The sequence below is a fragment of the Pagrus pagrus genome, assembly GCF_965226575.1.
Source record: "Pagrus pagrus genome assembly, chromosome: 1".
NCBI classification, from domain to species: Eukaryota; Metazoa; Chordata; class Actinopteri; order Spariformes; family Sparidae; genus Pagrus; species Pagrus pagrus.
The window spans coordinates 811,830-836,189 of NC_140185.1; the positions used below are offsets into that span (position 1 = coordinate 811,830).

The 24,360-nt window shown below is 41.0% G+C and overlaps 1 protein-coding gene across 3 annotated transcripts in view; it reads right to left on the minus strand.

Annotated features, from left to right (window-relative positions):
* Positions 1–24,360, minus strand: part of efl1 (elongation factor like GTPase 1) — a 189,906-nt gene that overhangs the window by 111,714 nt on the left and 53,832 nt on the right. For all 3 annotated transcript variants that reach the window (XM_084353472.1, XM_084353473.1, XM_084353471.1), the window contains exons 13-15: positions 4,816–4,973; positions 3,423–3,586; positions 906–1,041 (exon numbers count right to left, since the gene is read on the minus strand). In XM_084353472.1, coding sequence (XP_084209598.1) covers positions 906–1,041; positions 3,423–3,586; positions 4,816–4,973 — 458 coding nt within the window. The remainder of the gene's footprint in view (positions 1–905; positions 1,042–3,422; positions 3,587–4,815; positions 4,974–24,360) is intronic.

A 24,360-nucleotide genomic window follows, 5' to 3' on the forward strand; every position in this document is an offset into this window, starting at 1 on the left:
GTTCACAAGTTGTAAAAGTGAGGTATACAGAGCAGAAACTCATGTTGGACAGTGGTGGTAGTAGAAATCACTATGGGCATTAGTGTGAGACACAGTATTCACACCAAAAGCCAACAAGTAGGTCAAACTATTTTAAACAAATAAAACCTGACACCAAAAAGCAGATCGTGTTGGTCGACAGCGAAGCAGCAGAGGTCAACATATCCTGATTTAAAGCTCCAACAATGCTATTGCTATTCAAACAATGAATCCTACATTTCCTGTGATACACCTCCAGTTTGAAAATCTGATTTTATGTCATAAATCTGGAGCCCAGGTTGAGATAATCCTGGTGACATCAGCAGGGCTATTTTCCAAGACATAACACTGACTCAAGATTAGGTCATCCTTTAATACTTACTATGGACAGATGCCGATTTGTCAGTGGGCAGTGGACGCTCACATGCTTCTATACATACTACAATACAGAATGTAGTATGTAGTACAAGCACAAGTATTACCTGCTAAAGAAATACATAAATTAGCACTGGAAAAGCAAATGCAGGTTTTGTTATCTTTCGACTGTCCAAACTGAGCATCTAACACCACTGGGAGAAGAGGGGAGCGTATCGGAATAAGAGTCATTTTAATTCAGCTTGGATTTAAGGCTGCTCCTGGCTAATGTCTGCACCACATGATGTATACCTGATAAAGCCAATCATGTCAAAGACCACAGAATCGTTTGTCACACTTTGCTGAAGTTACAAGGATGCAATCAAATGTTTTCCAAGCATCCAAACTCAACCATTTTTTTTTTTCAGAAAGAGTTTCTTAAATCTCTAAACTGAGATTATGAAATCTCTCCAAAAAGCGAAAAAACAGCCACAGTAATGCAATAACCAGAAAGAATATAGAGACATATTTACCCAAGACATTTCCTGCAGGCACCTCCTCCAGCTCCTCTAGCTCTCTGCCCATCAGCAGGTATAGGCTTTCCAAGTAACAGCAGGATAGATGAGGCACCTCAGGCACATAGTGTGAAGCACTGCAATCCTCTGGCAGCTGGCAGGGATGAGAGAAGGAATGAGCTTGAGGAGCAAAGTGGCTGACAAATGTAGTATTTGCAATAATGTATTTGGGATAACAATGCATGGACAGCTACAGTCATTTTCAAAAGTTTACATCCACTTGTAAACTTACATATTACAAACCAGCCCCAACCTGCATAAAAATATATAACAAAAAATATGTACATCTACAGGGAATGCCTTACTTGAATAATCTTCAGGGTATAATGAGGAAATACAGGCTATCAAAAGCACCTTATTAGAGTGAAAATGGCCAAAATAACCAAACATTAGAATTACTGTATGTATATTTTCACATTTTCAGAAGACCTATAATAAATTCATTATTGAACTAAACTTCATGAATGTTTTTGTGACAAAGTAGTATGTGTTCCACTTATTCATCACAGAAAAATGAGAGTTGTAGAAATCATTTGAACTGAAGACTGCCATGATATACATGTTCTTCATCAGTGGATGTCAACTTTTGACCACGACTGTAAGTTTTCACTTCCCATTTAGTCGGGATGTGAAGGATGTGTCAGGTTTCCATTCACATGGAAACCTGACATTTAATGACTGGTCTAATGTCAGTGCCATAGCCAAATGATGGTTTATTGCCTTTTGACACTGAACTAAAGACCCACTAACATCTGGCTTTTGTTTTTAATGCGAATGGGTACAATCAACATTCACTCCAGTGTCAAAGACACAGTCATGGGTGTTCATCAGCTCCAGCCCCAGTCGGCTCGGCTGGAAACACCCAGGTGGACATGCTCATTTTTGCCACTTGTCACGCGTGATGCTATAACAAGCATCTAGGCCGCTGGCTCATTATTATATTTCCATCCATCTCCGTTCAAGCAAAAATGAACCACTATATTGCAACTGGCTTCCAACTCACTACCTGAGCCTTGCCAGCTGCCTGGTCGAAACTGCGCATGTGCAACAGAGATGAGAAAGAAGCACAATGTCTCACTCTTTAGCAACTTTCATCATCAGCTCCGGAAAAAACGATGTGACTAATTCAGAATATTATTGATTAAACCAAGTTTTAATGTGTTCTTGGAGTAGTCTGATGAGGTATATGATCTACCACTTTCTAGTGTTTGCTGTTTTTTCCAGCGTGTTCGTGATGACGTACATGACACACAAGCGCAAAAAAAAAAAAAGAAGCAAACTCCTGGCAATGGGAGAGGAGTTAATCGCCTATTTTTAGCATCTTAAAACACTGATTTTGGTGTAAAATGGTACATGATGATCTGCAGTGTCTGTATTATATTATATTCTGGTTGACATCTTCGATGTTTGCTGAAAATCCAAACAGTACAAGGGAAATGGAGATGTAATTGGCAGTGTGGCAGCTGCTTTGTTGGTTTTCTGTGTGAGCTTTGATGTAGCTACATTTATACTTAGTATTTTGCATCCTGAGAACATGGGTTGATTCACAAGGCTTTGAGTTTCTATTTTACTGTTTTGTCTTTCTTATTTTTGGTGGTAATCCTGAGTGGGGGCACGCTTCAGTTTATTGCAGTTGGCTATATTCCTGGTCTTCGATGATTCACAGAGTTCGGCGTTTAAAGTCGCCTCAAGCAAGACACTGTCGACTAGCTAGGTTAGCTAACCATCTGGGTAAGTAATAAGGAGGTAGGGTGTCTCGGAAACTTGTTTTGATAGTTTTGCACTTTGCACAGCAACTATTGTGAGAGGACTACTTTTTGGTAGGTTACTATGGGATTAGCTGTAGTAAATACTTTTGTGCGCATTCACTCGTGGTTTGTGACCTTTGTGTTGTGGTTACTGCACCCAACTTTTGTTGGCTCACTTGTTGGTTGCAGCTTAGGAATAAGCTGGCAACATGATCTAGCAGTTCAAATAATGTTCATAACAAAATATTTTGTGACCTCTTTGTGATACCTAAGAAGATAAATAAACACATTGGGTTCACAAAGACTGTTATAGAACGTGCTGATTTGCCTGTGGGTCCACGTAGCTGTCAGTTACAGTACTTGATAGTCTATGTGACATCATCTTTACAGCTCTTGGCTTGTTTGTAATGAGTCAGTATAAACAGGAAACACAGCAGAACTAAAATTAAACAATGGTTCGGTCCTTGGTCTTGATCAACTGAACTGAACTACAGGTATGCAACAGATCAAAGGAAATCATTAGAGACCTGCCAGATTCTGTAAAACAAGGTATTTTGGGGTAACAGGCCTCCAAATGAATACAATTTCTGGTAAACACTGGTTCATCCAACATATTAACATTTCAATGACAAAAACTTGCAGATTTAATACGAAGTTGTACATCATGCAGACAACAGAGAAGTGTGGAACAGGTACTGCAGAGGGAGATTGATAACAGGGAGTTTACCATGCTCAGGCCCTGGGCGGGGTCATACTTTGGTCCCAGTACAAATACTCTCTGTCCTTTCTTTACCACCCCGCTGTAGACTCGCGCAAACGCTATGAAGGTCTCCTTCTGGTCCTCCTCCTCATCTGGCTTTGAGTCTTTCAATGTCCAATTCTCCATCTTAGCTGGCAAAGAGAAATAAGACACACAAAAAGTGTTCCTGTGTGAGTGTGTTCTCTTTATTTGAATCTAAAACATTTAATAACTTTAGCTGTATCAACAGAATTATGAACACCTCTACCTGCTTTTTTTTTTACGCCCATGTAAATATAAGCAATCACTTTAATCTCTCTCAAAAAAAATCTGACTGTGTTCCTACTGGTTGGTTTGGACTGAGAAGTTTAATATCCCATTCACTCTTTTGAGCATGTAATAGTGTTGTCAAATATATTGACTTTATATTGATTCCATTTTTTTTTAATTTTTTTTTTACAGTTGATTGATACACAGATACCAGCTGTGCTTTCTGTCTCTCTCTTCTCTGACAGTGAGTTGACGGACACACATCATCTGTCGGTTCACACATCAATGTTTATGTGTATTGCAAGACTAGCAGCCCACAGGGCTAAAAGTGTTTCTGAAACAACTCCTTCAAACTCCTTTCAGGAATAACTCAGTACATTGTTTGAGTGCATAACGCCAGCACTCTTGGTGCTCTCAAGAGAGACAGAGAAAAAGAGATTGTGTGTGTGACAGTGAGCATGGAGTTTAGTCTTGCCATTCTATAGTCATCTTTGCAATGTCCCTGGGCATTTATTTTGGGCTAACAAGACCAGACCCCTATCTAACCAGACCCAATAACTTTTCTGGCAGAAACCCCGCACATTATTTTTTAATTCCTGATCTAAAGGGGAAAGTTTATTACAATCATTCTACTGTGTCAGTTTTTCCCTGTGGTATTGAATATCAAGATTTTTCAAGGTATTGTATTGAAGTAAGAAATTCAAATATTGTGACACTAACATGCAATACTTGCACCTCCACCCTTTTTCCACAGTTTCCTTTCAAATGTAATAATTTCACAAACTGTCACCTATTTGCAAAACCCATCAAAATACTGGCTATTCTGTGTTTTGTGTTAAAGACATATTATGCATGATTTGTTTGGCGGTGTTTGTTAACACATCATTCAAAAGAGGAGTAAGTCATTCTGGACAAGGATAGCTGGTGTTAAGTCTTAGTCACACATCATAGAATACCAAATCTATGGGTTGGCAAAAGTGTTGTTATGTGACAACCTTGGAATGAGACTGAACAATCAACTATATTTTCCAGAATCGCTAACGCCCAGAAACATCCCGAACACAACAAAAAATAAGAAAATACAGGCTGAAAAGTGGAGAGTTCAGCTTACCTGTACTCTGTTTTGCAGGTTGGGCTTCCTGTGGAGCACTCCCTGAGTGGGTGAGGTCTTCATGGCTCTCTGCTGCTTTCTGATCAGCTGCTACCCTGTCAGCATGTCTCTGTCTAGCCAGCTCCCTACGCTGGGCAATTTCTTCTTGAGTCAATGGCCTAAACACAAACACAAACACACATACACACACACACACACACACACACACACACAGAGGTCAGAATTCGATCAGACACAAAGAGGCTGTCATCTGAAACCATACAAAGAGTTGTGAAACATGTAGTGAAGTCTGTGGTTGTAACAATGAACTTGTGTCACTCCAGGTACCAGTGAGAAGATGACTGGAGCCCAAGGTGTCAGGCTAGTTAACTTTGCTAAATCCAGTATCATACTTTTAAGGTTCTGTATATGTGATTTTGAATATTGAACATACAAGGAACCTTTAACTCAGAACAAATCAGCTGTGTCCGAATGTGGCCTACTAACAACTTCATTCTGGCCCATTGATCTTTTTTTTTTTTTTTTACAACTTTATTTATCATTTTTCAATATCAAAGACATTGACATCATTGGTTACGCATTTCTTACAAAAGTTGTGAACCCCCAACCCTCATCCAGGTGGCATCCCCACAAACACACCCACACAGATACATGTATCAAACAGGCAACAGAACACCAAAAGAAGAAAACAAATAAACACAAATACAACAACAGACACAGACCAAATACAAAGAGCCAAACCAATCTATCTTGACCATTATGCTCATAACACCAACACTCTGGACCACTGGCATAAGAAAGAAAAAAAAAAAAAAAAAAGAGTCACAACAATCACACTCTAGGCATTGAGAAGACCAGGATGGCAGTTAAAGAGAAAATATAGTAGATAAAGATGGGTAAGGCAAAAGGCAAGCTCCTGATATGAGTTATGAACTGTGACCAGGTTTTGTCATATTTATCCTCCAAGCCGTGTACTGTATACCTATTTTTTTCTACAGCTAATCCCAACATCACCTCTCTAATCATAGGCAGGAGGGTTCTTCCCCTTCCAGTTTAGCAGTATCAGACGTTGGGCATGCAACGATGCATAGGCGATTACATTTTTGTGGAGGCGGGACAAGTTTAGCTCATCCCTAACTACAACGAAGATAGCTATCAAAGGGTCAGGTTGCAGTGTTTTGCAAGGTATCGCTCAGAGTGATTGGAAAATTGAAGACCACTGGCCGTTTTTTTTCCCGCAAACTCGCGAATTGTCGCAAACCTACTTTTTCAAACTCCTCCCAGGCGATTTCACCGATTTGCACAAAACTTGCACACAGCATATGTGGACACTCCTGACAAAAACTTATTAAATTGTGAAAGTCCAAAGAACACCCAAAATATAGAACAACAATTTCCTGCACATTGTGTTCAAACAGACAGTTTGAACACAATGTGCGAATGGAAATCTAGTGTAAAAGTGGCCGTTGCCTACATCACACAATTCAGCTGAATTCAGGGAACACGTAGATATAAGGTTTAAAAATGTGCGACATATTATGTGGGAGTTAACGGCCAAAAACGCTTTTGTCTCGATAACAGCGCCACCTGCTGGTCATTTTTGGTTTGTGAGTTGCAGGGGCCAGTCTATACCAGCCCAATGAATTTTGTTGACGTAATTGTTATGGTGTGGGCACAGTGCCAAATATAAAATTAGACTGCCACCAGAGCGCCACCTAGTGTCGGATCGGTAACACCTTCGTCAGCTATCCTCAGGATGGCATTGGCAATGAGTGTAAGTATGTGGGAGTTATAAAGTATGTGGGAGTTATAAGTCAAAACGCACTTTCCTTGATTATAGCTGCACCTAGTGGTGGAAATTCACAGCGACAACAGATTATAACATTTTTCACCAGGTGTGATGTATATTCCAAGTTTGGTGCCACCAGAGCGCCACCTAGTGTTGGATCGGTAACACCTTCGTCAGCTATCCTCAGGATGGCACTGGCAATGAGTGTACCAAGTTTGGAGTTAATCCGACCAAGCGATGTTGAGATATAAAATAGTTGAATTTAAAGAGCGCCACCTAGTTGTCATCTGTCAAAATTTTGTAAAGAGCCTTAGGGGCTCATGGGGAAGTAGTAACCTGAGTTTCATGTCATTGGGACACACCAATGTGGAGATATGCAACACTTCCTGTTTGGAACAAAATCTGCAGGAAGTTGTTATTTAATAACTTGAGTATTCTTTGGAATATCAAAATTCTTTTAATAACTTTTTGTCAGGAGTGTCCACAGATGCTGTGTGCAAAGTTTGGTGCAAATAGATGAAATTGCCTGGGAGGAGTTCGAAAAAGTAGGTTTGTGACATTTGGCGAATTTGCGGAAAAAAACATTAGGTGGAAATGGGCGTGGCCTATATGAGGAGATTCAGCACAATTCACTGAACGTGTGGATATCAGGTTTTTGAAGTTATAGAGTTAGAGTTATAAGCCAAAACGCACTTTCTTTGATTATAGCGCCACCTAGTGGTGGAAATTCACAACAACAACAGATTTAAAAAAAATTCGCCAGGTGTGATGTATATTCCAAGTTTGGTGAGTTTTGGGGTATGTTCAGGCAGAGAAAAATGCGATAATTTTGGCAGAAGGAAAAAAATAATCATTCGAAAAACAATAGGGACCTCGCAGGTTTCCTGCTCGGGCCCTAATACAACATCCATGCCAGCCTGGACCCTCACCAGTATGCTTTCAGAATCAACAGATCCACAGAGGATGTCATATCTACTGCCATCAACTCAGTCTTCAGACACCTGGTTTGTTGACTTCAGCTCTGCATTCAACACAATATCACCCATGAAACTGATTGGAAAACTAAACACTCTGGGCTTGAGTACAACACTGAATATTGAACTTCCTCACAAGCAGACACCAGAGAGTTTGGATTAGCAGTCACACCTCCTCTACATTAGTGTTCATCACCGGAGCCCCCAAGGGCTGTGTGCTCGGCCCCCTCCTGTTCACACTGTACACCCATGACTGCACTCCCAGACATCAGGAGAACTCTACTGTGAAGTATGAGGATGACACCACCATCGCCGGCCGCAATACAAACAATGATGACAGTTCATATCGGTAGTCAGCAACCTTGCAAAGTGATAGACAGAGACCAATCTACTGCTCAATGTCAGCAGATTGTTGATTGAAGAAGGAGGCAAAGACACACACCCCTGTGTACATCAGTGGAGCTGAGGTGGAGCAGGTGAACAGTTTTAAGTTCCTGGGAATCACCATGTCAGAGAACCTATCCTGGTCATCGCACATCGCCACCCTGGTAAGAATACTCCTACAAAAAAGGGTTTTCCTTCTTAAAGAAATTGCTTGCATAACAACTTTTACAGAGGAGCAATAGAAAGCCTCCTGATGGCCCAGGACAGGATGGCTCTACAGCTGGTGATTAAAGCCACCCAGAACATCATTGGTACCCATCCACAGAGAATCTATGATATTGACTCCTGAACTCATCCTCAATAGTACAACTGATTAAGTTGTTTTTTTCTTATGTTACATAAAAGGGGCTACAACTTTTATATCACTGGTGTAGTAAAATGACTATTAAATGTTCCTTTGAACCTTTGTATGTGACTTGATGGCTACATAATCTTGTATGCTAAAGTAGACATGATAGCTAACCAGCTCATACATTATGAATTTGTTCTTCAGTCAAACCCAGGACCTTCAAGCTCTGAGACGACAGTGCTAATCACTGAGGCTGCTGAATGTCTCATGTAACACCTTTAAAGTATGCTGTACGGCAGACCTGCTCTGGAGCAAGTTCAGATAAAAGAATCAGATTTAAACATGAATACAACCTGTTGCTTATTGTGTTTTCAAGTTCATTCCCATCTTTTTGATCACCTAGTTTTGGTTGACTGGAGTCAGATAGCTCAGACAGCCTACGTTCTACTCACTTTGTAATAAAGGCTATTAAAAACATGATTTTTTTTCTTCTCTTCTATTGTTGCACCAACAGTTACCATCTTCTGCAAATGGCTGGTTATTCATTAAAGAAACAGTGATTTCAATCATCTATCAAATATCAAAAAGGTTAACCAACTAAAATTCTAAATTGCCCTGTATGACCGAACTGATATCGGAACATATATGAACACGTTTGACATGCTTTGCAACTGCGTCAATGTATAGTACAACTGAAGTGTGGCACTTCTGTCAACACCTGAAACATTTTGCCTGCCTCTCTGACCAGAAACCATTTCTGAAACATGGACTGTTCAGTAAAGTCTTCTTGAAGTAGAAAACTTTAAATTCAACTAGATATGTATCTCGGCCAGAGCTGTAAAAACACAACACAATTATCCCCACATTAGTTTTGCTACATGACCTGTGTGCTTTTGTGCATACAGTGCTGTCTGTGTGTGGATGGGCAGCGTGGTAGGAGCATTAGCTTATGCGTGTGTGTATGTATTGCCTCTTCAAAAAGACCACAATGACTGTAGCAGCACAGCTGCTCACAATAGGCCTGAGTGACGGCAGCCGACACAGAGTTCAGCTCCATGATGACAAACCACTTAAAACAGCCCACAATTTGCCCCTGACAACAGCAGCAGCCCTGCCAACTTACTGAGACTGATTGCACCTCTCTTTGCATAAATTGGTTATAAATGGGGCCACAGCCTGAATTCAGGATTCTAACAGGAAACCACAAAAGAGCAAATGCCAGTGGATGATGGCCTGGCCTTCAGAACAAATAACTTCTGACTTATAGCTTTAAACTGCACGAGTCATCTCACTCAGTAAAGCTCACTCCTCTCACATTATTTCCTCCAAAACCAGAAAGACAAACAAACCAAAAGCAGACAGCTGTTTCAGTCAAAGTTATCAGTGTACTTATTAAAGCCTAGAACTGCTTGAACATCTAAATAAAACACAGCACTATGGGATACATACGAGGCTGTATGTTTAATGTGTGTATGTTCACTGTTATTTCCCCTAAAGAGGTCAAATCAGTTGCTCATTGGTAATAATGGGAATGCCAGGACTTGGTTTCTGGCCTCGCCTGCTGCGGTTATGAGGTAATGGCTTCCAAACAGTGGAGCCGGATGATCACAACCACAAACAGACCTTTTCACATTGTGAAAAGGGAGGAAAAAGGGTGCTGGAAAATTAAACAATATGTTGATATTAAAGCTGTCTGCAAAACACACTTCATCTCTTTTTACTGCTGAAGAATTTTGCTTGAACATGTTTTCCATTCTGGATTGAGTGTTTGAGAATGTAACTGAGCAGTGAGTGAGATGATATTCTCTCTGGCATTTGCATGTGCAGTGCATGTTGAGAAACAGTAAGTTGAAATCTAAAAATATAAAGCTCTGTGCCAGCTTTCTAACTGTCAAGATGGAAAATACTCTTCTTATAGGAGTTTTCCCGAAAAATATGCCAACACTGGATTGTCCTGCAGGTCTAGATAACAAACACCACATGTACCGTGCAATGCTTTGCAAGATATGGTGTCAATAATCTGCATCCTCAAAAAGGTCCCTACTTTCACTTTTTAATCATCATCACACTATAATGCATAATGAGGCAGAGTGAAGACAATGAGCTCTTTCTGGCTCATTATTAGCTCACAGGTGCTCCACAGGCCAGGCCATTAAACCAACACTGGGTCCAATACTTTAATGGCTCCACAACACCAATCATTACAGTCTCATGTAAGCATCTGCTTTCTATGAAAAATGACAACACTCTGCTTACTCTTACTTCACTGTAACATGTCTCCCTGACCTTTTAAAGTGAGGACTACTTTGCTATTTATCTCATTGGAGGAAGTAGCAGACCCTGTCTCCCAGCTTCAATAAAGGGTTGGAAGACAGGATCTGTGACACACAGCAGGCTTAGATTGGGCCAGACACTGACAAATGGAGCTGTGTGATGTTTAAGTGCATTCAGGCAGACCAGGCCAGGCCGACTCCATCTTTTACTGACTGTGGAGGACTTGTGGTCGACCCCTCAAATCACCTCCAAGAAGGACACACAGATGACACACAGCTACATATCCCTATTCAGGGATACAAATTAATAAAAGGCATTATTATTAGGGATTTTTTTTTGCCTCCTTTTACTTTTAAGTATCCTACTGTGATTTTAACAATCACCTCCATTAAAACAGTGTATTCCTTCCTTGTTTGTTGTTAATAGACATTGACGTTTAGTAAAACCTTAGAAATAAAACCAGGGGGTCAGGGAACCTTGTTTAGGATGCTTATTTTTTGTAATATTTAAAAAAAAAAGGAGTCAATTATATATCTGTCATTGTTGTTCACCCAAATCACAAGAAATCATATTGTTTTGTTGTGTGTTGTTTTTTATTTGTTCAGCTTGTCTCTGAGATTTCTGCCTATACTATGCAATGGAGATAAATGTTTGGGGATGTTTTGGATGCCCACAGTGATGACAAAACATCAGCAACAAGAAATTGTCCTTGAATAATTCACAGAACACACTGTTTTCATAGGAACTACACTGCCGTCCGTAAGATTGGGGCTACTTAGAAATGTTCTTATTTTGTTAACAAAAGCAGCATCGGTTTCTTTGCTTAATAGTCATCTTAAGTTGTTTACACGTTCCAGACCAATTGTGGTCAAAACACAAAACTGATGTTGGACTAGTAAAATCAGCTAACCCAATTAAAATAGGACTAAAACCAAACGTGAAATTACCATGCTGTGCACAATATCCATTAAAACCTGAAGCAGAACAAGGCATGAATAAAACCAGGGCTGAACAATTAATCGAATTTTAATCACGATCACGATTTTGTCTGCCACAATTAAATTAACCTAACCCTTTCTCAACCCAATAGTCAGCCAACCACCAGGGGGCGAACAAAAGGTTAGGGCCTCATAAAGCTGCCTAAATAGCGAGCGCACCCTGCAGCAGCCTCAAATTATATTCAACGAAGGCTGTGTCCAAATTCAGGGGCTGCAGCCATCAATGACCTAGCCTTTGCGGTCCACGAGGGCCGGGTCCTTCGGACAGGTCTTTGAAAGCCTCATCCACCGTTGTTAAATGGGACGGTCTAGCCTTCGGAGTATTTCCTGGTTCCCTCACCAGATGTTCCCGCCCCTTACCCTTACGCCACGATTGTGAATGAAGAGATGCATTAATGTCTGTTTTGGTTCAAATCTATCAAACGTGTACATTTATTTGTGTGTGTACAAAAATTAATGACAAAATGTGTCAAATCTAAATTGAATTATCAACATTACAAAATAAACATTAACCCATTGGTGAATAACAACTATATTTACCATAGCATTACCAGCGTCACGTATTTTAACTGAAAGTTAACATCTGGAAGTTTTATAGTCCCTTGAAGTTTAACCTATCTGGCGTTGGATGTTCAAATGACTAAAAACCGAGTATAAACCCATTACTTAAATTTGTCATGTCATGTCTGCGCCACTTGATGTCGCCATTTTCTCTTGCTTCCTCTTCTGTTTCGGGACTTAGCAGCGGCGCGTAAAGGATCTTGGGATATGGGAGGCCGCGAAGGATAATAGCGGTGTGTCCTCCGAAAAGAGGGAAGGCCAGGCCCGATGCATGGGTCCAAATGCATGTGGGCTGCATTTGGAGGAGCCTTTGAATTTGGACAGCCTTCCTGCAGCGTTGTGACGTAATTGGCCTTCAAATGCGCACTTCGTGGGCTGCAGCCCCTGAATTTGGACACAGCCAGTGTGAGAGTGAGAGTGAGACGCAATGTCGGAAGCAGACAGTATCAGCTGATCACAGCAATCAGTCCTTCACTTCATCCGCAGATGTCAAGATGAGCAACTGGAAAGCCGCTGAGATCCGGGAGATGCTAGCGTCTCCTCGGTCTCTGTAGCTGACAGCTAGCGGACACAACCAGACAGCTAGTAGCTGCTGTCAGCTTGTTGTGTAGCGGCAAGCTACGAACGGTCGCTACTTTTAAATTAAAAGCCCCCCGCTAAGAAACCAGTTTATAAAATCCAATGGGGTGCAATGTAAAGCTCTTATTTTGAAGACAAATTCGTTGTCACTGTTCACTGCCCAACTTCGTGCTTCACGTCACGTCACATGTTTACGCCTACCCCAGTGGCGGCTCTGACGCCAGAACATGTTGACAGGCTGGTGTTTCTCTCCAAAAATATGTAGGCATGTAGTATGTTCCTGTTCCTTGTAGTATGTGCCTTTTCTGCATAGGCTTCATTTTTTTCATTTGTTTGCACTTTATGATTGCACTCTGCAATGGCATATTTATTTTTTGCCCTTTGTCTTGGGTACATTTTATCTTATTATTTATGATTTATTATTATTTTAAGTTTCAATTTGAAGTCTTGTTCACATACGGTTTGTTTAAAAAAGAAAGTGCAATAAAAAGATATGTTTTACCTAACATAATGAATAATTGTGATTAATAATAGTGATTTCAATATTGATAAAAATAATCGTGATTATCATTTTGGCCATAATCGTGCAGCCCTAGTTGGTAGAAACACAGAGTCCATGTAGCACCCCAATATTACCAGTGCTAAAGGCAGACAAATCCAAGTATGGTCTAGTAGTGCATGACTTGCGAGATGTATTAGGGCTGCCACTAACGACTAGTCGACTAGTCGTTATAGTAGTCGATGACTAGTCGACTATCAGAATAGTCAGATTATGAATTGCACAAAAAACAATGGCTCTTATTTAGTTGGGGAAAGTGAGATGTCTCACTCTGAGCTATTTCAATTGGCTATGGTGAAACATTGTTTAGCGTGGCATTGCATGCCGTGGGATACACACACGATGACGTCACTAACGACTAGTCGACTACTAAATTAGTCATTGACTAATTTAGTAGTCGACTATTTGTCGACTAGTCGTTGCACCCCTATATTTCATTAAAGGTTTAATGAACTATCATCTTAATTGTCTTCATTTTTAGTAAGTAACACTTCAAGCTGAAAGCTAATGATTGTTATATAAGAGCAGCTGCATGCTGGTGCGATTAAACTGTATGTTATACATTCAATTTACGTATGATCCGATTAGTCGACTAATCGAAAAAAATAGTCGGTGATTAGTCGACTGTCAAAATAATCGTTTGTGGCAGCCCTAAATGAGATATTAGAAGACTGGCCAGCAGAGGTGCCAAACCCACACACATTGCTTACCAACATACCAGATAATGCTAAATTCTTCACAGCAATTGATCTGTGCTCAGCATTTTTTAGCATTCCGCTAGCTGAAGAATCCAGACATCTTTGGCATTCACTTACAGGGGACAGCAATATTACTACACGAGAATGCCCCAGGGGCTCAAACACAGTCCACATTCAATCAGATATTGAGACAAGACCTGGATGGCAATATAATGAACAGTACAGTAGGTACTACTTCAAAGTGGCCATTTCACTCGCGGGGAGCGAGATTCAAGCAACAAGTGAAATGTAAGTGACAACTGTAGCCACTAGGTGGAAGCATAGTACTGAATTGCAGCTCAAACGATTTTGGGACAATTCCACATTTGACCACAATGTAGCTGCAATGGAGAGTGGCGCTGTTTTAGGCTACAGGTAGAGTGAATGGAGAGGGGGACTGCTAAACCGTATGAGATTGATTCAGACTGATTGTTTCACAGCGGTGGGACACCTCAATTATCTGGGTGACCTTGGATAATCACTTGTGCTTTCTTTGTTTTACAGTAGAGCTAAAATATGGACATTAGTTGTTTTTTAAGGAACATTTGTTTACTGGTAAAATTGCCGGCCTGAATTATTGTCCCAGTCTGCCCCCGTGAGCCTATATCAGTTTACTGGTAAAATTGCCGACCTGAATTATTGTCCCAGTCCGCCCCTGTGAGCCTATATCACGGCCTGACTGGACTTTGCTTGAATATAAGAATAGCCAATAATAATATCTGATACCTTAAAGACATCTGAGGTTGTGATTTTGCTCGCTCGCTGCAGCCACGGCTAAGCGGAGGCAGAAACAATTACGCACAGCCTACAGAAATTCAACGTCCATACAAGCATTTAAGAAATGATTCTTATCAGTTCCATAATTCAGAGAGGATTTTTACTCAACGAAAAAATGTATAAAGATCAGTTTTTAGGTTGAAGACACGACAGCAGCAAGTATGTCCAGACGCTGATGTGTGTCAGCTGGGGCAGCGGGTCGGTGATCAATAAGACACATGAGAGCATTATGACTGATGTATAGCTCCCCTGGTAGAGCAGCTCCCTCAGTAAGCAGAATCATCCGCTAGTATGGGTTCGAATCTCAGTATAGGTTGTACCTTTAGTTAATGTGTTTTCTTTTCTCATCATCATTATGATCACATATGGCTCCAAGTTTGAGCAAATAAATGAGCAAATGAGCATTAATTCTCCGCCGGGCCGCGGCACCAGCTTTCCTGCTTGTGTACATAAAATACATTAAATTCTGACACCACAACTGTAGTGTACTGAATATCAATAGATGATAACCAGAAAAAAAAATGTTCTATTGATCTGATTCACCGGCTTCATGGACGTCGGAACTATTTTCTGAGAGGGGGGGCGGGATTTTTGTTGGGAGGGGCGGGGGAAGCACGCACTTTTATCAATGATTAAGGATTTGATTTGAAGTTATTTTATAATGGCGTGCAGTTATAAGAGAACTAGAATGGATGAACACAGCATCTTTATTGTTAAGAAAATGAAACTTTGATAACTAAATCAAGCCATTTAAGGAACATAACAGCATTATTTGTACCCTTGAATGAAAAAAAGAAAAGTCTGCGCTCCTGACTCAGGGCTTTCATGCATATCCAAAAGTGGACCTTCTCTCAGTTGACCTACTGATGAAGATTTTAAGCAGGGTCGAGACATCGCTTTCATCCATAAGGTCACTGTGAGCGTTCATAACAGTCAAATGTGTTAGTCTCTCCTGCGTCATGGTGCGCAGCCAGGTTTTCAGCCTGCGCAAGGCTGAGAAAGAGCGCTCGGATGCCGCGACAGATATTGGCAGGGCCAGACACAGCTTAATGAGCTTCTCCACCTCCAACAGCATGGTGCGGTTTTGGGGCGGCAAGGTATGCAGGATGGACACATCCTGGATGGTGCTTACTTCTCGTCCCCTACACACATTCCTCAGTATGTCCAGCTCAAGGCTTAGCCGCTCTCGTGGAAAGGGGGTCAGTTCCGAGGAACCCACATCCACTCATTTCCCCTGAGCCGCCTCAAGAACTGCCTGCTCTCGCCCTGCAGCTATGCGGAGTCCTCCCTGATCAAAACGCTGCTCCGCCTCAGAGCGCACCAGGTCCAGATGCAGCCTGACTCCTATGCCAGATGCCTAGGCTACTGTATGTAGTCAGGCAGGCTGCATGTCACATCAAAAGCATAGATCTATGCATTAATTATATGTAAGAGATAAATGTATGTCAGATTCTTTATTTTTTTAAAGCGTAATGCCGTGGGTAGGGAGGCTGATGGGGTGCGTGGGGGGGGGGGATGGGACCCCCTAGTTCCGACGTCTATGACCGGCTTTCTTTCATTCAGTTGTGGTGTCAGAATTTAACACAAATATTTATGCTTTCTATTCCTTATGTGTGATGTCTGTGGGAATAAAAAGCACTGATAATTACATTATTACATTATGTCATTTTTAGTAGTTAGTGTCACTGTTTATATAAACGATTCATCAAAATCAGTTCAATGTAAAATGTATTGTAGGCTAATTATCAGTGCTTTTTATTCCCACAGACATCACATTTACATGTCAGGATCTGGTTATTATAGATTCAATATTTATCATCACAGTAACAGAGTTACATACATTGGCAGCTGTAAACACTCAAAAACATTAGAAAAATAGGCTACATACGTGGGTTTGTTGCCTACCTGTTTACTAAACATATAAGGAGTAGTTAAAGTTTATAATCATCAGAGAACGTTACAGACATTGTTTTTGGTACGTCTGTTTACCAGATATATTCGTACGTGTGTGAATGTGTAAATGAGAGGCTTTAACTTAAAGCACTTTGTAGAAGGAGCTTTATAAGGTTCACTCCATGACTTCGACGTACGATTCAGCGCTCAGTGAAGCGTCTATGTATATAAATATGTATATCTATGGCTAGTTCCCGATATATCTAACACAGCAAGAGGGGCGGGACTTGAGGCAGAACAGCCAATCATCAGCCGGTCACACTGAAAGCCAGTGTCATGTTTGAAGCAACAACAGGAGAGGGAGGGGGAGAGGAGGCATCCACAGCGCAGACAGAGAGCGGCCAGAGAAACTGAGCGACTGTAGTAAGATTTGAGCAGGAGGGAATGCAAATGTTAAGGCATCTGGAACAAGTTCGCTTAACCCATTTAGGCGTAAAACGCCTAAAAAAAATGCCTGTAAAACCTATGGGCGATTTTGGAAAGAACCCCTAAAACCTGAGGTTTTCTGGAAAACAGCACCCTGGTGTCAACGTCTACTAAAAAGCTGATATCTCAGCCTCTGTAGGAGATAGAAACAAAATTCAAAATGTATTTGAGAGCTTACATCTGTGGCTTTGACAAGAACAATGTTTATTTTGTGCAAATCTTTATCAAAATATTTAACACATTGCACAAACTATTACAAAGTTGAAAATACAATAAAACCAATAAAATAAATGATAAATCTCTCTAGTTATTATTTCTTACCAATAAACTTTTTATTTACAAAGCACTTTCCAAGTCAAACAGATGCAAAGTGTGTAACAACAAATAAAAAAATAGAAAAAAGTTCCATTTACACCTAGGATGTAATATATGTATACTGTCATCATCAAAATTTCCTATAATTATCATAGATCATAGTAATAAAACATATATTGCACTTTACATTTTACCAGTTTCAAAGTGCAGTCAGAAAAAACATTATTATTTCAATTATTATGATTATGATTATGATTATTATTATTATTATTATTATTATTATTACCTCCAGATTGCCACGAATCTGTCCCGGGACATGTGTTTAGAGAGGCTGGTCTTGAACAGATCCTTATTTCTCCTCTAGTAGTCTCGTCTAACAGGCAGCACCATTAGCCCCATCGCTACGCAAAGTCCGATGAAACTTTTCATCTCAGTGAGTCACCGGATCCCACTTTGCCGACTTTCACAAGACGTGACCAGAGCTCCTCTGTAAAAATCTTTTCAAATACCTGCAATGGATTTGCGTCTGCACGTATGTTTATCTTCACGCCTGGTGTCCGGGTAAACAGTGGTGCGGTGACACGGTGATAGTTGTCCGTCTTCCACTCAGACACGAAGCCTTCAAAATCTTCTTCTTCGTCATCTTCTAAGAACATCTCCCTCATCCATACATCTTTCTCAATTGGCCCAGGAATTTCAAAATCTGGGTCGGCAATGCCATCATCGCCACTGCCACCGGCAATATCACTGCCCTTGCTGACATCTTTTTCTCCTCTGGTAAAGCTCTCTGTCTCCGCCATTGTTTACAATCTGCCTGAAGCACATGTAAGAATCACCCTCCTTATTATGAGATGAAATCCTTAGATGAAATGTACTGAGAACTACAACATGACGTATCCGCTTTCCCGGCCTCAAAGGTAGAAATGCGCAACAGCGCCCCCGGCTTCAAAGGTAGAAATGCGCACATGCTCTCCCGGTCTAAATGGGTTAACTGGAAAGATCACATCCATCCCCCACACTTTTGAAAAGCTTGCTACGCCAGTGCCCCCACCCCCACCCCCGCGCGCTGAGGACAGCAAAGAGGTCTGCAACAAATACATTGATCACTTGGGCAAAGTCATCAAGCAAGTGATAGCATTAACCCATTTAGACCGGGAGAGCATGTGCGCATTTCTACCTTTGAAGCCGGGGGCGCTGTTGCGCATTTTACCTGTAGGAGCCTAAATGCTATTTTAGTTGATTAGTATTTGGATAATAATTTAAGTTTACATTTAAGAAGAGGTTGTTGTTAATTATGATAAAAATGGGTTATTTACATTATTTACAGGTCAACAGTTAATATTAATAAGTTACTATTTAATTCATTTCACTTAAATGTGTGGATGTTTAGAGGTTAAAAAATCACGTATGTAACCTTTAATGCGGATTGATACGTGTGCGTGATTCACGTGAAGAAGTCAGTCAGGTCAGTCGTCATGGAGTGGAGCCACACAGTTTTTTGACCTCTGCGTTTACCTCTGCCTTTACTCAGCATTTTCTAGATATTTTGCTCTGGCCTTTTTTATTTTCATCATGCTTGATTGTATCTTGCTTTATTTTTGGAGTAAACTATGAAAAGGAACGAAAGAACGTGTGGAGTTTTTTTTTTTTACCTTTAAAGTGGACGTTACGAGGGAGGAGAGCGTCAAGCTCATGGCTTCATTGATTAGGAACCTACATTACCTTTGAGGCCAGGAAAGCAGATACGTCATGTTGTAGTTCTCAGTACAGTTCATCTAAGGATTTCATCTCATAATAAGTAGGGTGATTCTTACATGTGCTTCAGACAGATTGTAAACAATGGCGGAGACAGAGAGCTTTACCGGGAGCTGCACCTCCGGGCTGAGGCCAAAATTGCAGCGGGTTGCTCTCTGGATGTGTGGAGACACAGAGTGATCAGCCGTTGGATCTCCGCACGGGACAGCCGGTACTTTGCCTGGACAGCCCGGTCTGACAGCACGTCCAGTGGGGAGAAGTGCTGACGCACGTATGCATTTATGTAAACAGTCTGGCTTCGCGCACGGCGACGCTGTTGGTTCGCAGCGAGAGTGTGCTGTATTGCAGCCATGGTTTCTCACACGCGCGGACTTTGGCAACGCATTTATATAGAGTAGCAGGTGAAGCCTCTCTGGATGAGGTTCAGCTGAGTTCAATTAAATCTGTTCCCTTGATATCTGTGAAATGCCACAGGGTTGTTGTTTTTTATGTGTAGTACTATAAACTCATATATGCAGATGTGTGTGGAAAACTTAAACGTGTAATTCAATAAAACGTTTTTTTTCTTCTATTAACCTATGTTTCTTGCGCCTGTGGTCCGCAGCTATGAGCGCATTTCAACATTGAGCATTGTTTTATTATTTCGAAAAGTGGAGGATATAAATTCCCCTTCGGGCGCTAAGAAGGCTGTTAAGAGTGGGTCAGCTCGATCTTACATTTCCTTCTTAGTGAAAGGTCTTCTTAAGCTAAGAGCGACTCTGGGAAACACATCCTTCTTTCACAGCGTTCTTAAGAGCGCTCCTAAGAAGATCTTAGCACTTAAGAGCTTCTTAACGAATCTGGGAAACGCGGCCAATGTTTTTTCTGACTGCACTTTGAAACTGGTAAAATGTAAAGTGCAATATATGTTTTATTACTATGATCTATGATAATTATAGGAAATTTTGATGATGACAGTATACTTATTCTACATCCTAGGTGTAAATGGAACTTTTTTTTCAATTTTTTTATTTGTTGTTACACACTTTGCATCTGTTTGACTTGGAAAGTGCTTTGTAAATAAAAAAGTTTATTGATAAGAAATAATAACTAGATTTGTCATTTATTTTATTGGTTTTATTGTATTTTCAACTTTGTAATAGTTTGTGCAATGTTTTAAATATTTTGATAAAGATTTGCACAAATAAAACATTGTTCTTGTAAAAGCCACAGGTGTAAGCTCTCAAATACATTTTGAATTTTGTTTCTATCTCCTACAGAGGCTGAGATATCAGCTTTTTAGTAGACGTTGACACCAGGGTGCTGTTTTCCAGAAAACCTCAGGTTTTAGGGGTTCTTTCCAAAATCGCCCATAGGTTTTACAGGCATTTTTTTTAGGCGTTTTAGGCCTTAATGGGTTAAAGGGAGCACCAACTGGCATGTGACTGGCAGACAGTGAACATTACGGCCAAGGGATCTCCTCCTACAGGGAGACTGCTTCAGGGACTCACTCCGCTTTAAATAACCTTCTGTATATCCGACTACTGTGAAGCTGCTGATTATGTATTTTAATAAAGCTAGAGAAAACTGTCTGACATGACGTGGCGTCGTTCTTCTTTCTATAAACCTGTTGTAGAAAATATAAGGAAAAGAAAGCACAAATATCTGTGTTAAATTCTGACACCACAACTGAAAGAAAGAAAGCCGGTGAATCAGATCAATAGAACATTTTTTTTTTCTGGTTATCATCTATTGATATTCGGTACGCTACAGTTGTGGTGTCAGAATTTAACACAAATATTTGCGCTTTCTATTCTACACAAGCAGGAAAGCCGCGGCCCGGCAGAGAATTAATGCTCATTTGCTCATTTATTTGCTCAAACTTGGAGCCATATGTGATCATTATGATGATGAGAAAAGAAAACACATTAACTAAAGATACAACCTATACTGAGATTCGAACCCATACTAGCGGATGATTCTGCTTACTGAGGGAGCTGCTCTACCAGGGGAGCTATACATCAGTCATAATGCTCTCATGTGTCTTATTGATCACCGACCCGCTGCCCCAGCTGACACACATCAGCGTCTGGACATACGTGCTGCTGTCGTGTCTTCAACCTAAAAACTGATCTTTATACATTTTTTCGTTGAGTAAAAATCCTCTCTGAATTATGGAACTGATAAGAATCATTTCTTAAATGCTTGTATGGACGTTGAAACTTCTGTAGGCTGTGCGTAATTGTTTCTGCCTCCGCTCAGCCGTGGCTGCAGCGAGCGAGCAAAATCACAACCTCAGATGTCTTTAGGGTCTTTGATGTGTGCACAAAAAAAGACCACAGTTAAACATAAAAGCAAAACGAAAACAGATAAACATAAAATGGGAATATCACAGATAAATACAAAATACAAAGAATAAGACCTTAAAAGACATTTAATCACGCGTGAACTCGGCCACAACGAAGTAGTACCTACTGTACATTGTTACAATATGTTGATGACTTGTTGATCTGCGCACTAACGTTAGACGACTGCCACCGAGACTCAGTGAAACTACTTCAAAAGTTAGCTGAGGGGGGACACAAAGCTTCACAAGCTAAATTGCAGTATTGTCAACCCCAAGTTAAAGAATCTCTTGTGGAGCTATATCTGTAGCACCAGCACAACTAGAGGGGGTGGGGAAAACACCACAACCACAGACAGTTGGACAGATGATGACATTTCTAGGGATGACTGGGTTCAGTTCAGACTGGATAGAAGACTATGCAGTAAAAACAGCAGCACTGAGAGAACTCATAAAAGAGGCAGGGTCAGTGACTTTAAATGCTCGATTGCGATGGACAAACGAAGCAGTAGTAGCATTTGAAACTAACAAACAGGAAAAGCAAACAGCGCCCACATTAGCAGTACCTGACTATGCGAAGAACACGTGCAGCGGACGGAAAAAACAACCAATCGCATATTACAGCACGAAACTAGATAATGTGGTCCAAGGATGGCCACCATGTTATCAGGGGTTGGCTGCTGTACAATATGCATATGACAAAGCACCATTTACACTCATCACAAAATCACTGAGCTGGTTGATCGGGGTAAATTTGTATTGACTCAAGCAAGATGTCTGCAGTACATGTCTTTGCTAACATATCCAGACATCACGATAAAGAAATGTCCAACAATGAATCCTGCAGACTCAATTCCTTTCCGTTTTGAAGGAAAACCACACGAGTGTGTAGCAGAAGCAACAAGGTACACTAAACTAAGACCGGACTTTGAGTCTACTCCACTACTAAACGCAGATTTAACATACTTTGTAGATGGATCCTGTTTCAGGGATCATCTAGTCTAGTAAAAGCAGAAAGCTGTGCACAACCATGTTCAGGGCAACTAGCAGAGTTGAAAGCATTAACGGAAGCATGTAAACTAGCTAAAAATAAAACTGCAAATGTTTTCACTGACTCAGCGTACGCCCACGGCATGTGTCATATGTACGGGGCAATTTGGAGACAACGAGGGTTTAAGAAAACTGACGGTACTCCAATCCAACACCAAGAAAAAAATCATTGACCTAATTTCAGCAATGATGCAGCCAACAAAACTTGCCATTATCAAATGTCAAGCACACAGAAAAGGTAATGATAATGTCATACAAGGTCACAATGCAGCAGACGAGGCAGCAAAACTCGTCACAAAGAGCCAAGTGGCCGTTTTAACACCTGTTGTGTCACTAGAGCCAGTTACTACCCCAGAAGACATTATTCTAATACAGCAGAAAGCAGGATCTAGCGAACACACTATGTGGCAGCAGAGAGGGGCATCTCAGGATGAGAAGGGACTATAGCGGTCTGACAAAGGTTTGTTGGTTGCACTGGTGTCATTGTTGACTTTGTTGATATCTGACTCGCACAGTGTGGATCACTGTGCGAGGGGGGATGTGATAAAGAAAATAAAGCAACAAGGTTATTGGTCGCTATACCTGCAGTCAATGGTTGATGAGGTATTGGGACAGTGTGAAATTTGTGCTTAAAGCAATGTGAAAAAAGGAATAACCACACCAGTAGGTCATATTCCAGTACCAGAAGGACCTTTTAAACATCTTGTGATGGATTATGTTGACATGATAAAATCCGTGCAAAGGGAAAAGATACATGTTGGTAATAATCGACCGATTCAGCCGTTGGGTTGAAGCAACACCATCAAAAGACCTTGGGTCAGAAACTGTTGTGAAATTCCTAATACGAGAGATAATTCCACGTTTTGGCATACCATGTTTTCCCCCAGTGTATTATATTTTAAGCATTGTTTATTTATTCATTCAAAATAGGTTTGTATACATCAGTAACAAAGTTGAAAGCGCAATGGCGACATCTTATGGTAAACACGTGAACACATGGCGGGTCTGAGGTCAGGTGTCTTTTTCATCACCTAACACCCCACACCCCACAAACCACTGCTACTGTCACTACACGCAAACTAGGCTACTTGTGATTGAACATAACGGGATGTCACAAAGAAAAGGCCAAAAAACGCTGGACTTTTTCTTCCGAAGTCGGACGAACAAAGGCGGAGACGTTGAACCCGCTAGTTCACCTGTTAACCATGAGTGCAGCGGCACGACGTTGGCTGAGAAGGCTGCTCTGCCTCGATGAGGCAGCTAACGACGAGCTAACATCCATACGAGGCAGCTAGCTAACATACTAGCTGCATCATCGAGGCAGTGTATGCTAGCTAGCTGCCTCGTATGGATTTTAGCTTGTTGACTCGTCCGCTGCAGTGGCAGAGCAGCCTTCTCCGTGCCGTGATGGGAAACATAGAACCAGCAGATTTAATCCGGTTGGTGGACCAGAAATTCAGTGGGTGGCTGTACCTGACCTAATTTCACAGTGGATTAGTAGTAAAACGCCGCTATTAAATTCAGCGTTAGATGCTTTTATTGAAGCTCCTTGCACTACTTATAGGCAAGATGTGCTAAACGCTCATGTTGGGTCCCCACCATCTCACCAGCATCAATATGGCAGCAAGCAGAAGCAAATGTAAACAATGCCACTGCCATTCTGTCAAGTATAAATATGTCACTGAGTTGCAGTTGGAGTTAAAATATTGTCAATAAATGTCTTATAATAACATGATTACATT